This window comes from Danio rerio, chromosome 20 (genome assembly GCF_052040795.2).
Source record: "Danio rerio strain M-AB ecotype USA chromosome 20, GRCz13ab, whole genome shotgun sequence".
NCBI classification, from domain to species: Eukaryota; Metazoa; Chordata; class Actinopteri; order Cypriniformes; family Danionidae; genus Danio; species Danio rerio.
Window position 1 is genome coordinate 33,316,615 of NC_141040.1, and position 14,296 is coordinate 33,330,910.

Below are 14,296 nucleotides of genomic sequence, written 5' to 3' on the forward strand. Positions count from 1 at the left end.
AAGATTATTGTCAATCATTGACCAATTAAAATTAATCAAATTCCTACAAACATCTTTATAATTGAGCAAAAAACAACAAACTGAAATATATTATATACAGTTGAAGTCAAAAATACTAGCTTAATGGCAAATCTTAATTCAGTTAAACAGAAATTGGAGGAAAAATACAGCGAGGCTAATAATTCAGGAGGGCTAATAATTCTGAATTTAACTGTAAATGCACACACAAGATAAAACTCACTCTCTTGATCGGGTGGGTCTATGAAATATCCATATCCAACCAAAGTACGGATGGCCTCCCGAAGACTGTCTCTATTCGATTTCTTTGTTCGTTCATCTAATAAAGCATATGGCACTAAGCGCGGATTTCGTCGGTTTTTCAAATCCTTTGAATAAAATGAAAAAGAGATAATTGTATACAGTTTTATTGTTAAAAAATTCATATTTAATGATTAATGAACAGCACATGGTTACCTGCTGAATGCCATAGGTCCACCCTTGCTTTATGCGATCTTTAGCCCAAACATTATGAGCATTTTCAGCCAGTTTATCAACTAGAACCTCTTGACCAGGATTCAGTTTTATTTCAGAAAGGTCCAGTGGAGTTGGTTTATAACCATTTGCCATCATATAGCTGTGTGACAAAAAACACAAAAAAAATTTCCTTAACACATCTAGTTGTTATACAAACAGTATGTTTTTGTGTTTAATATGTGTGTTGGTTTTACTTTTTTGGCAGTTTCATCTTTTTCAGATCGTCCTCAGCATTTATATTGACCTGTGCAACATGGCAGCCCAAAGCAAGCAGGGTCCTGAAACAGATCAAGTTTCAAAAAACTGAAGAAATGATCAGCAAACGATATTGCAATACTTTATGTTAAAGACAAGCCATGCATCACCAGTTTAATCAAATTAAATTATTCAGTTCAACGCCTCATTAAGCTGGTTATTGCAAAATATCAAAATATGATCAAAATATTTTGATCAAGTCAAAAGGCTAATATGAATTTATAGCCAAAGCCTATCTAAAATATCATTTATTTACCATAAACATTTTAATAATTCTGTCCCAAACGACAAACTTTTACACATGCAATTCTATGTAAAGCAAGATACTGGTAATTAGGGCCATGCGATTAATTAAAACCGAATCGTAATTTGAAACATTGCAATTAAATAATCGCAAGGGGCTGCGATATGAAATATTTTTGTATTATTCGATTTCCCCTGCCCAGAGCAAATGCGTGACTGCCGTCTGTGTGTAATAATCCTACTAGCAATTGAGTAAGCACAATTAAGTGATAATTGTCTTGCTAAAAAGTCAACTGAAAGTATTGCCAGTGCCACTCAATCTAGTAGCAAGCAACAGCAAAGTACAATTTCAGAGTTGTTTCAGCAGTGTTAGCTTGCTAAGTGTTCTGTATTTTTATAATTATTATTATTTTTTGTTGTTATAACAAGCTACACTATCTCCTTAATTTGAGTTTAACTTGTTTACAGAAAGGTAAGGTCATTTTATTTGCGTTTACTGTTTGTTATAAAGAAAAATGAGTGTTTCATTTCTAAATATTTAAGTTACTGTAATATATTATCAGTTCTTTTAACTAACAATCACTGCGTTATAGCAGTAAGTATCTACGATACAGATTATTGAGCTGAAGCTTGACCACAAAATTAAATCGTAAATCAAATCAAAATCGCAATATCTGTGAAAAAAATTGCAATTAAATATTTTCCCCAAATCACACAGCCCTACTGGTAATACTCACTTTAAAGTTTCAGTTGACATTTGCAGGTTATAATTTTTTTCTGTTTCTGGCAGTTTAGAGAAGTCAACAAGACAAGGGTGCTGCCTCTTGTTGTCATCTCGGACCTGAAAAAATATACATTTATTTATACTGATTAATCATATTATATTATATTGGCTATCTATAAGAATGTCATGAATTTCCAGCCTAAAGGCATTCTGTGTGAACAGAAGTAAAGAAAAGTGATTTCGAAGGGGAGGGAAGGTTATTTGATTAAAGATTGAGAGTAAAATTAATTTTTACAAAATAAGGATCCATGCACATACTGTATACATTGTTTATGACAAGCACTACTACATATTGTCAAGCCCAAAATTATTCATACCCCAGGGAAATTCGGACTTAAAGTTACTTAAAGAAATATTTTTTTCCACAATGATGCCACTTGAACATAGTCTTATTAACTTCTGAGAGAAGCCTGTGTCATTTTTGGTCAAAAAGCCTGCTGGTTGAATAAAAGTAAATCTTTAAGTCAGAATTTGCCAGGGCTATGAATAATTTCGTGCTTGACCGTGTATAAAAAGAAGAAGAGCGAATTTTGATTTTATACCAACTTTAAATTAAGGGGAGAAATAATGAATCAGCAAGGGAGGTGATATGATTTAAGTCAGACACCGCAAAACTAATACCAATCTCTGACCCGTAAATCTCTTTAGACTGATGTTATGTGGGAGAAGATGGTAAAGCATTTACTGTAGGATTGAATAACGGTGGTGAGATGAAAGTGGCATTGTGCTTGCCAAGCTGCTCTTGTCCTGTAACCCCACACGCTCACAACAATGCTACCTTGAGCCAGCAGAGTCTGATTAAAATCTGATTAATCTGAGAGCAGCTGGGCTTCTGAAATATTTGTTCTTAATGAATGCTAAGATCTGGCCTCAAGAGTAACGGCAGTGCTCAACCATAATTCATTTTTTCTGCCATGGGGCTGGACAGCATGCTGCTCATTAAGATTGTCTTAACTACAGTGATACTGCAAAGCTTTTTCCACTGTGCTCTGCAATTTCTGGAGTTACTCTCCTGCAGCGAACAGCGGAAGGCATAAAACCGGATCTAAGTACTTTTCTTTTGCCATTACTATCTGAGAATGAGATCTGCATGCCCATCTGCTGTGTCGCTTCTTGGGATGCTTAAATATTCATTTAATGCTGAAGCCAAGCATGTTCAATTCAGGTTGACATTTTCAATTATCCTCCTCTGGGTAGTTAAAGGCACACTGCAGAAATTATCTGAATATCTGCTCCTATGTCATACAGAGATGATCTTGTTTCTGATGAAATACTAACGATGCTGTTTAGCATCCCTTACCTTGCCGTACATCCAGCCAAGCTCGATTTTGTTCATGCCCCAGAGCTCATGGATGTTTTCAGCTAACTTGTCCCGCACGTTTTCAAGATGTGGAGGCAGGACAATCTGGATCACAAGACATACAAAATAACAACAAATTTACATTTGAGCAGAATCAATAAAATAATATTGAAAGAATCGCACAAGAAAGATTAAAGCTCGACGAGGTGGGGAGAAATGCAATCGTAAACTGATTTTCTTTTGTTGCCATGTATGATGTCTTTTGGTAAAGTTGCACAATTGGGCCACAATACAGTTTTGTCTCTACATGTTTTTTGGGAGAGTCTCAAAGTTTAGTAGTCTTTGCATTACAAAAGTCACCAAGGACCTCTAATTTAGCTAAAATCTTTGAAGCAATAGTATAGTAAAATTTGTTTGTAAAAATGCATGATCCCATGAAATTAAAATAAAGTTTTTTAGATGTTAGTATCAGTATTCAAAACAGTGATAAAATTCACATTTAGAAGATATAAACAAGATATAAGATATGCACTTGAGCCCAACCACTCTCACTGGAAGAGCGGTGGTACAACAAAATGCCTGCTCATGCGTAACCTGAAGCATTTGTGATCTCACTAAGGTTTTTTTGTAGTCCCCAAATTTGTTCACTTTAGGCTTTACTAAGCCAGAGTAACTCTGTAAAAGCCAATGTTTCCGTTTGCATTGAACTTTGAGCGTATTACATTCAGAGATGTTGTTTATGTTCACACAGCTACATTACCCACCCTGCGCAGCAGAGGGGCATGGCCAGAGGTGCTGTAATGTTAAAGCAGAGAAAGCTAAAATGCCTTCCAAACACTGATATTTCCATAAAGCTTGTTCTGTTTCTGTATTTGGGCTTCCAAAGGACACAACACAAAGAGAGAAGTGCTTACAAATTAATTTTAGGTATGTTCCAGAGAATTATATAAAAAAGATCCAGCGCTAGCATTTGACAAAGAGAACATCTAGAATCTCTCCCAGTTCAGTGCTGGATTCGGTTAAAACTCCTCCAACAGACAAAGTTGTGGATTGTAAGCCACAACCTGTAAGTATTTTTATTTGTTAAAATTGATCAATTGCAGGCACAGTTTCTAGCGTTAACAGTATGTTGTAAAGGGGGCAGTTTTATTTTAGAGATCAGGCGTGAGCTGTGTGCTCTTCATTTCTGTCTTATTCAGGCAGCTACGCTGCTAACAGAGCGCTGCTCTGAGCCTCTGACTGGACTGTTTACACAGCACAAATACGCACTCTTGTAGGGGAGCGACGTGAAGCCAATCCGCAAATCACAGCACATTAGGTTAGCGGACCAATCAGTGCCTCTTGAGGGCGGGTCTCGTTTTCATGTTAGCTGTAAGTAAGTTATGTGAAAACATAATATGATTTTCTACAAGTGAAGCATGAGTACACATTGTATTGCATCTTATAAACACAACCAAGCCTTAAAAATACACTCTGGACCACACCTTCAAGTTTGATTGTGTGGGTAAAAAAATCTAAATCTGACTCCACTTCACGTTATGTTGTGGTTCTGTCACTGCTGCTGTTGGTTGCTGTATGATTAGAAAAATATGACAGTTAAAGTAACCAGGATAATTTTGATTTAATATTTTGGGTGTTTTTTGTGTGTTTAGGCAGGTTTTGGACAGCTTTGGGGCTGGAAAAAGTCAGCAATATCTGGCAACACTGGTTTCGACATTACGTCAAACATCAAATAAAAAAGTACATTTCAAAGCACTTCTCAGGACCTTTAAAAATATTTGCCATGTTTGCTGTGTTTGTTTGTAGGGCAGCACAGATTACTGTAATTTGCACATCAATATGGCATTCATGACAATTATTATTTAAAAATAATAATTTCAATTATTTATTTTAAATTAAAATACATTTTCTTAAATAATTTTATTGCATAAAACATTTTATACTGGCCTGCTTAAAGCAGTGTGAGTTCATGTTAAATTAATCTGCTGTTAATCATGCAGCCCCTTGAAATGTGTTTATAAGCATTGAAAGTTACTTTGTTTCTGATCATATCTGACCTGGCTGGTGTCAACAGGAACAGGGATGAAGGAGGCCTGGGACAGAAACTCTGTGGTGCCCAGTAGATCTCTCACTCCCTCCAGGTCTCTTTTATACTCCTTAACAGGCTCCACACGCATCTTTTCTTTGGGAAGCAGGGCTTCATAACATGGTGCATAACCTGCTGGAGGCAGGAACTTAAAGTCTCCATGCCGACCACCCAACAGGAAACGGACCCTTGGGGACGAAAAAATTAAACAAACTCAAGTTGAATTGGCTAAATAATCATTAATCCAGTAATATCTATGCAGTTGGTGGAGAAGTCAAATGAGTTGTAGCCTGTCTCTGTTGACTGAACATAAAGCTACCCAGAAAAAGAAAGGACTCATTTGTCAAAGCACAACAACTGATTTCAGAAATTTATAATTCCAAGAACAGAGAAAAACTATTATACACACACTCAAAACCATTTGTAGAGTCTCACTTCATTAGACCTTAATGTATAGTTAGGACTCACAAATATTAATTTAACTTTGCCTGTATATATTTGTTGACTTGCATTATAGATATCACCAAGGACATAGTTTCAGCTAAAATCTTTAACACTCTTTAAGTTTTGAAGTGTGTACTTTGAAGCATTTAAAAGTATTACTTTTCCAATTAAGTATTCTAAGTAATACAGGGATATCGAAAGAGATATTCAAGCAAAAAGCCTACTTTTTAAAGCATTTTGGTTAAAGCAAAACAATTTATGAGCATGCAGAGCTCGCAATGATCAAACTCTTCATTATTGTGCTTATTCTGACTCATTTAAATGCCTCTGACTGCATTCACACACTAAAGAAATATGTTTGTGAAACATTTGATGCTCTTTAAGCCACACTGAACCAAACAAAACTGAACTTCATCTCTGAAATCTAGACTTTACTAGAAATATGTTAAGCTGCTTTGACACAATCTACATTGTGAAAAGCTTTATATAAATAAACATGAATTGAATTGAATCTTTACTGACCATTTTTAAAGTACTGATTTGCTCCTGGCTTAATTTGACAACACTAAAATAAATGTAAACATATCCCGTCTAAACACAATATCTCTCATAAGTCTTGGGAACTTTATATTGGAGAAACTCACTTGACCCCAGCAGAGAAACTGACGACGGGAAAGAAGAAGCCATCCACATTGAAGTCTTCAAACATGCCTTGCACGGGCTGACCGTTAATTCGGAAAGACATGCTAGGAGCTCCAAGATCCAGACAGCAGCTCACAACATCGTCTGAATTCAGCAAGTGCTGGTTAATAGAGGCCACGGCCCGCGGGATTCGCCCTGTCAGATGTGGAGAGAATCGCAGATTTGTGTTAATACTACTACTCAGACAATCTATGAAGAAAATGAGTTCGATAAAAAACTATGCAAGAAAAGACACTGGTAATGCAGCCTTAAAGGAAAAGTCCACTCAAAATGAAAATGTACTCAGCATTTACATACCCTCAAGTTCAGTTTCTTTCTTCTGTTGAACACACAAAAAAAGATGTTTTAAAGAATCTAGGTATCCAGTGGTAACAATGACTTCCATTGTAGGGAAACTAAAAATATTATGGAAGTCAATGGAAACCATTAAAGGAAACCTTCACTTATTTTGGAAATAGGCTCATTTTAGAACTCATCTCTAGTTAAACAGTGGAGTTTAATCATTTTTAAATCCATTCAGCCAATCTCCAGGGGCCTCATGTATCAACGCTGCGTACGCACAAAAACTTTGCGTACGCCAGGTTTCATGCTCAGAATCGCTCACGTTTGGATTTACTAACCATGAACTGAACGTGGGAATGTGCGCAGCTTCACGGCAGCTTTCTGGCTGCCGTACGCACATTTTATTTGCGTGTCTGTTTTATTTCCATTGGCGACTCCTAGAGGCAGTTGTGTTAAATTCCTCTCTACAAAGTGTCTGAGCCTTGCAATGGCAGCTGTATGAGATGGGTTCATCTAGTAGGTATATAAGGTTTCCATACCATACAATTGACCAGCTAAACATTAAAGCACAATTTGCAGCAGTCGCCTGTTTTCCCAATGTAATCTGAGCTATCTACTGCGCGCACATTGCTATAAAGACACTGGATTCGATCTGAGTTCATGCTCGAACGTGTCAAAACATGATGACATACGTCTTACAAGGTGCGCCACTGGTACTGCAACATTTTACAAATATAAACCACACTATTTCTTTTTTTAATGCACTTGGTGCGATGTTCAGACCCAACTGTGTTAACCGCATCAGCTAAACTCTCCCACTCTATTTTTTTTCTTTTGTTGTTAATTCTGCAAACTTGCAAATAACACTGATTTTCTCCGGTCTACCTCCGAAAGCAGCACCTCCAATTCACATTCTGTTCAAAGTTTCTCTTCTTGCTTGATTTTGCCATTGCTTTTCCGTTGGGTTTTTCCATTAGCATAGTCATTAGCATATTCATACGGGGGAGGAGGCAGGGAGGGGTTTTGTGCTTGTGCATGTTGCGCTCAGTTTCACGTTCATTCGGATGTACAAAAAAATATGCGTGAGATTCGGCGTACGCAGTGTTTCATACATCTGATTTTTTTTCTGCGTACGCACATTTACAGCTTTGTGCGTATGCAATGTTTTAGTAAGATTTCCACGCAAGTCTTCGTACATGAGGCCCCAGGTCTGGCGAGAGCACTTTTTGCTTACCTTAGCATAATCCATTTAATCAGATTAGACCATTAGCATCATATTCAAAAATAAAAAATCCATATCATTTAATCATATTATATCAATAAGTAAAAACGTTTGAGCAAGATGCTAATGGTCTAATCTGATTCAATGATTTATGCTAGGCTATGCTAAAAGTGCTCCAGTCAGACGAAGATTGGCTCAATGGATTAAAAAATGGTAAAACTCAACTGTTTACCTCTAGGGGAGTGGTAAAGTTAGCCTATTCTCAAATAAGTGGAGCGTTTCCTTAACTGTTTGGCTACCAAAATTCTTCAAAACATCTTCTTTTGAATTCAACAGAGAAAAGAAATTTACATTGGTTTACAACAAGTGGAGGGAGAGTAAATGATGACAGAAATGTCATATTTGGATGAAATATTCCCTTAAATGTACCTGCCCACAGATGAAGGCCATCAAAACCGTAGGAGTAAAGATCATCTCCAACACCGTTTCCTCCCCAGCCCTCCCCACCGCCGGGATACGGGGCATAGCCTTTAGTGGTGGCCCAGCCAACGCGAAGGTGAGTGGGCTCACTGGTTACAAAGTGGTCTACTTGATCGATGATCAGCTCGAAGTACCATTTCCTATACTGCGCAGAGCCCTCACTCATGCCCAGGAAGATGTTGGGTCTCATACTGTAAATAATTACAGAAAATAATGCGTAATAAAAATGCATTAGTAATTTTAAAATATTACCCACTTGATTGTGTTTTTTTGCATTGACCATGATTGGTTTAGTGAAAAACACTGGTTTCCAAATGAATATTTCTGACAAGTGGTCTAGCACAAATATCTACTGAAAATATGAAAGAAGCAAAGATGTAAACCGCTGCATATATATTTTTCAAATTTTGAAGGCAAATAAACAAATGTAAAAGTTGTTAATGCTAAAAACACGAAAATAATGAAATCGATTAAAATAAAATAAAATATTAATTAAATTAAATACAATAAAAGAAAATGTAATTAAATAAAAAATGCAATAAAACAAAATAAAATTTTATTAAATGTAAAAATATTTATAAAATGTAATAAAATTAATTAAAAAAAATAAAACAAAACAAAACAAAATTAAATTTACTAAAAAATGTAATAAAACAAAATTAAATTAAATTAAATGTAAAAAATTTATAAACTGTAATAAAATTATTAAAACAAAACAAAATAAAACAAAATTAAATTAAATTAAAAAACAATAAAACAAAATAAAAAAACAATTTAATAAAATTAAATTGAAATAAAATAAAATTCAATTTAATTTAATTAAATTTTTTTAAATGTAATAATACAAAATAAATGTAATTACTTTAAATACAATAATATAATACTTAAATAAAATAAAATACAATAATAAATTAAAATGAAAAAAAAAAATTAAAAGTTCACTACAACAAGTTTTCCCTTATATTATTATATTCAACATATATATTTATGATATAAATACCATACAATATTTATATTATCCTTTTGTTTAGTTATTAGTTATTAGTCTTATACATGAAGGATACACTCAAAATATTTTTTGTTTGATATGTGCTATTTTTTGGACTTTTTAAAATCTAAAAATCATAAAAATACTTTTTGATTACAAACTGTAACTTAATCATTGAATACAAATGAATGCAGTCTTGGTGAGTCCGTATGCAGACATCTTTCAAAATCAATCTTACCAACCTCAATGCTTTAAATGCCACTATGTATAGAGGAAAACATAACAAAAAGTGCTGAGTTCACCTTTGGACATCATTGACCAGTCGTGTTTGGAGCAGCAGGTCTCTCCTTGGAAGCAGGTGGTCACAGATGAAATTCTGATTGGCTCTCACAGCTACACCGTTGCAGACACAAAGGGAACAGAGAACATCCAGAATCTGTAAGGGAGAATGGGAAACATTTTAACAATGCGGGTGTTTTATTGCTTTAAACACATTTTTATACGGCACATCTCCCAGCTCAAAAAATTTACAGTCTTGTGCCTGCATATTCTCAAGTGCATACTTAAGAGTGTTTGCTAGTGTAACAAGCTGTGCAGCTCCTAAAACGTATTTTATGAGTTTACATGACCCACATTTTATAAGACAGAGGAATTCTCAAGTCAAGTAGCAAGAGTGTACACCCGCAGAGACACCTGCCCCTTGTTAAAATATCTGACCTTTCATTTGGAGTTACACTGATGTACCATGTCAGAGAGATTTTATATTTTTTGGCATTCATGTTTTAATTATGTCATGAGACATTCAAAATCAGATAAAGATATTTACAGTAATACACGATAATGGATAATGAAAATGTACAGGGTGCGAAGTATACATTGGCGATGGGTGGGGGGGTCAAGTTTTCCAGTTTAAGTTATCTAAATTATGTAAAGTTGTTAAAGTTATCTAATATTTTAATTATTAATATTTTTAAGATACAGATCAGAGCAAACTATTTTGATTATTTTTTTCCTCAGGGATCAAGTGTTAATTTGACCCCCCCAAACCCCCCTGCAATTCGGACTCTGATAATGTGTCAAAACCAAAATTAAAAGTGTAGCTGTTTTCAACATTGATAATAAACTAAATTCTCCATGCACCTATTCAGCACATCAGAAGGATTTTTGAAGAATCTTGTGACACTGAAAACTTAGTTTCAGTATAAAAAAAAATCAACCAAAATATCACAGGCATAAATAATATACAGTATAAATATATTTTTTTTAATTAAGTTTTGTAGTAATATTAGCGGTTTTGTTTTTTTCTAAACAATTTTGTGGTTTGAAATTTTGCTTCATTCATTAACTTTATTTTCTTTTGGCTTAGTCCCTCATTTATCAGTGGTCGCCACAGTGGAATGAATCACTAACTAGCAGCTTTTGTTTAATCCAGTGGATACCCTTCCAGCTGCCCATTCACACATACTCATACACTACGGCCAATTTACTACATCCAATTAACTTATAGCACATGTCTTTGGAAAGTGACGGGGGGACCCAGAGCACACACACGGGGAGAATAGGCAAACTCCACACAGAAATGCCAACTGGCTTAGCCAGGACTCGAAATAAAGACCTTGCTGCAAGGCAACAGTAATAACCACTGAACCACTGCGCTGGTTCGAGCCTTGACTGAGTCAGTTGGCATTTCTGTGTGGAGTTTGCATGTTCTCCCCGTGTTCACATGGGTTTCCTCAGGGTCCTCCGGTTTCCCCCACAAGTTCAAAGACGTGCTAAAGGTGAATTGGGTAAGCTAAATTGTAGGTAGTGTATGTGTATGAATGGGAGAGTGTGGGTGTTTCCCAGTGATGGGTTGCAGCAGGAAGGCCATCTGTTGAGTAAAACATATGCTGGATTAGTTGTCGGTTCCTTCCACTGTGGCGACCCCTGATTAATAAAACCGAAAAGAAAATGAAGAAATATTTTAACTCAAATGACATTTTACAACTATATTGTTTTTACAAAAGTTAATTCTTTAAAATTTGTACATTTATACTCTATTCATGATCAAAGAAAGAAAGAAAAAACTTCAACCAATCTCATATATGTCAATGTCACTGTCTCTCACCCTCATAGTACCAAAAACACAGATTTATTTTACATCTGAGGGTTTAAATATGGAACTGGGGAAAAATGCGTTTTCAGCTCTTCATTCAATATTTATAGTGCTCAGATCTAAACACTTTGAATGGTCAGCAACACCCTTTATATTCTATACTTATTTTCAATCTGTACTGTATGTGTGTGTGCCTGTGTGTGTGTTTATAGAAACAGCAAATGCTGACCTTGTAGTTGCGCCCGTGCTTGTACAGCAGAGAAATAATGGATTTGATGTGAGCCTTCTGGATGATGTTCAGAGATTCTGGACTCTCGTTTAGGATACAGTGAAGCACCTCTAAAATGCCTGTACAGAAGCGCTTTATTAATATTGCATTGCAGTAAACACAAGGAACAATGAACACAATCAGATACCAGGGAGTTGTATAAACAAATGACTATTGATTTTATAATGAAAATGATCAGTGTGCTGCTATGAATGCTGTGTAATACTACTGTGACATGGTGCCACTGTTAAAATCACTGATGTGTGCAGATGCTGATGGTGGATTGCTCTGTTTATGGCTGCTTAATGTACAACACCTCTATAATCAGTGCTAATGTATGTGTCCAGGTTGACATATGGTGGTATTTACCTGATGAGGACTCCAATCGCTCAAGTTTGCTGACTAGCCAATCCAGCTTGCGAGAGAACTGTGTGCAGTTGGTCCTGTTGCCTTTGATCAAAGCGGCTAATGGACAAAAATCAATGGCAATAAGCTCAATGTTACAGTGCTTTTCCTACATCCTTCAGGCTAACACCCACAAATCCCTTTCGCTACCCTTCACACAAGGCTTCCCACCTTAACTAGTCATATCGTGAAATGAATGCACCTCTAGTGTGAGTAAAATACTAAAACGGATTAAGATTATTTTTCCCACAGAGCAATCAATCAAACTCAGCCATGAGCTAAAGGCACTTTGTGGAGAGATCGTCTAAGCTGTTTTGAAGCCCAGGCAGCCTGAAAAGAGCTGCTTCCTGAGGCAGCGAGTGCATCCGTATGGAGCCGTTAAAAACTGGCTGTTGTGACCAGACTAATGTATCACACTACTGTTCTCCAGACAGACCCAGCACGGCCTCTCTCCAGGGTCACCTCAGAGCCAGCAGAATTCAGAGCAGGCCTCGATGGGGGATCTGATAAATGGCGAGCAACTCAAGGTGAACCGAGGCGAGATGTTTAAATTTCAAACAAATTTCGATCTCTAAAGATACAGGTGTATATGAAGTCAAAATAATCCAAAAACATGTACCAGAAAACAACCAGAATTTAAAATTCTTCACTCTCTCTTCACTTGTTTTAAACCTGTTTGAGATTCTTTCTTCTGTTGAATACAAAGGAGGATATTCTGAAGAAAATTGTAAACCTGCAACCTTTGATTTCTATAGTATTTGTTTTTTCTGCTTTGGAAGTCAATGGTTAGAGGTTTACAGCTTTATTCAAAATATAAAATATTATATATAGCGTATTATATGATATATAGCATATATAAGTACGCCCCACACAAATGTATCTTTTAAATTCATATTTTAATAGGAAACTAAACAATATTATATTTGTGCATATACATTAGTCAGCACTGAAGCCAAATCTGGAGCTTATCTAACAAAATAACTTACGATAACAGTCCAAAAACTACTACACCCAAATTTATGTAATTGAAAAATATAAAATACAAATTTAAAAAAGAGGAAAAATCAAGAGAAGCAAAAAAAATAATAATAATGAATTTGGTTGATATTTTTTTAGGTTGTAATTTGTTTCCTTTTTTTTTTTTATTTAATTGTATTCTCTTTCAATTTCTAAAGATGTTTGGTGACTAAAATATTATTTATATAATAATGATGATGATAATAATAATAATAATAATAATAATAATAATAATAATAATAATAATAATAATAATAATACATATTATTATTATTATTATTATTATTATTATTATTTATTAGGTTAATCTTAGGTTAGACAATAAAATATACATAATATTGATTCCATATTATTGATACCAAGATATACAAACATAAGGTAAATAAAATTAAGAATATTAAAAAACAAAAAATTAATGAATTAATTATACAAATAAAATTAATAAAAAAAGAAAATTTAAATATAGTTGTCGCCTTAAAAAATGTAAAAAAGAAAAAAAAGAGGCACTAAAATATTATTTGAATAAATGTATCTGTTTAATAAATGTGTTTTGTTTAAATACACCAAATTACATTGCGTATATTCACTGAGAAATGGATAAAAAAATTCATTTTCAAAATGGGGTGTTCTTAATTATACTGGGCACTGTATCTTCTTTTGTGTTCAACAGAATAATGAATTGGTAACACTTTAGTTCTGGTCACAAATCATGCTGTTAACTAAAACATTAATTGGTCATTAGTAGTTACAAATTATTATCATATTCTTATCCCTAATCCTACCCAAAACCTAAACTCAACTTCTACCTTACTAACTATTAGTAAACAGCTAATTAGTAGTTTATTGAGCTAGTAGTGATAGTCAATTAATGGTTTGTTAACATGAATTATGACCTACATAAACCTAAAGAGTTTTTAAAACACTAAAAACTAAACTAAACTGAAATAAATAAAAAACAAAGAATCTTATAAAGGTTTGGAACTACTTGAGGTTGAGTAAATAGTGAGCAAAGTTACATTTGTGGGTGAACTATCCTTTTAAAAATATCTGTAGTTAACCCAATATTTTTCCTTTTCTTTTAACAGCAGTAAAATACTTCTGAAAAACCCAGACTTGTAATATTTTTCAAGTTTTTATGTGTCTTGTGAAAGGCAGTTGTAACAACTAAATGAGATTGCAGAGGTTGTATGG

The 14,296-nt window shown here is 34.7% G+C and overlaps 1 protein-coding gene across 7 annotated transcripts in view; it reads right to left on the reverse strand.

The window, feature by feature from the left end:
- The window catches only part of ryr3 (ryanodine receptor 3), a 152,358-nt gene that overhangs the window by 86,221 nt on the left and 51,841 nt on the right, over positions 1-14,296 (reverse strand). For all 7 annotated transcript variants that reach the window (XR_015518485.1, XR_015518484.1, XR_015518483.1 and 4 more), the window contains 11 exons: positions 12,053-12,148; positions 11,645-11,763; positions 9,623-9,756; positions 8,282-8,523; positions 6,291-6,483; positions 5,174-5,390; positions 3,117-3,221; positions 1,770-1,873; positions 729-812; positions 475-634; positions 242-386 (listed from right to left, as the gene is read on the reverse strand). Coding sequence is in view for 4 of the 7 variants with exons in the window: in XM_087298294.1 (XP_087154420.1) it covers positions 242-386; positions 475-634; positions 729-812; positions 1,770-1,873; positions 3,117-3,221; positions 5,174-5,390; positions 6,291-6,483; positions 8,282-8,523; positions 9,623-9,756; positions 11,645-11,763; positions 12,053-12,148 (1,599 nt within the window). In the remaining 3 variants the exon portion in view is untranslated. The remainder of the gene's footprint in view (positions 1-241; positions 387-474; positions 635-728; positions 813-1,769; positions 1,874-3,116; positions 3,222-5,173; positions 5,391-6,290; positions 6,484-8,281; positions 8,524-9,622; positions 9,757-11,644; positions 11,764-12,052; positions 12,149-14,296) is intronic.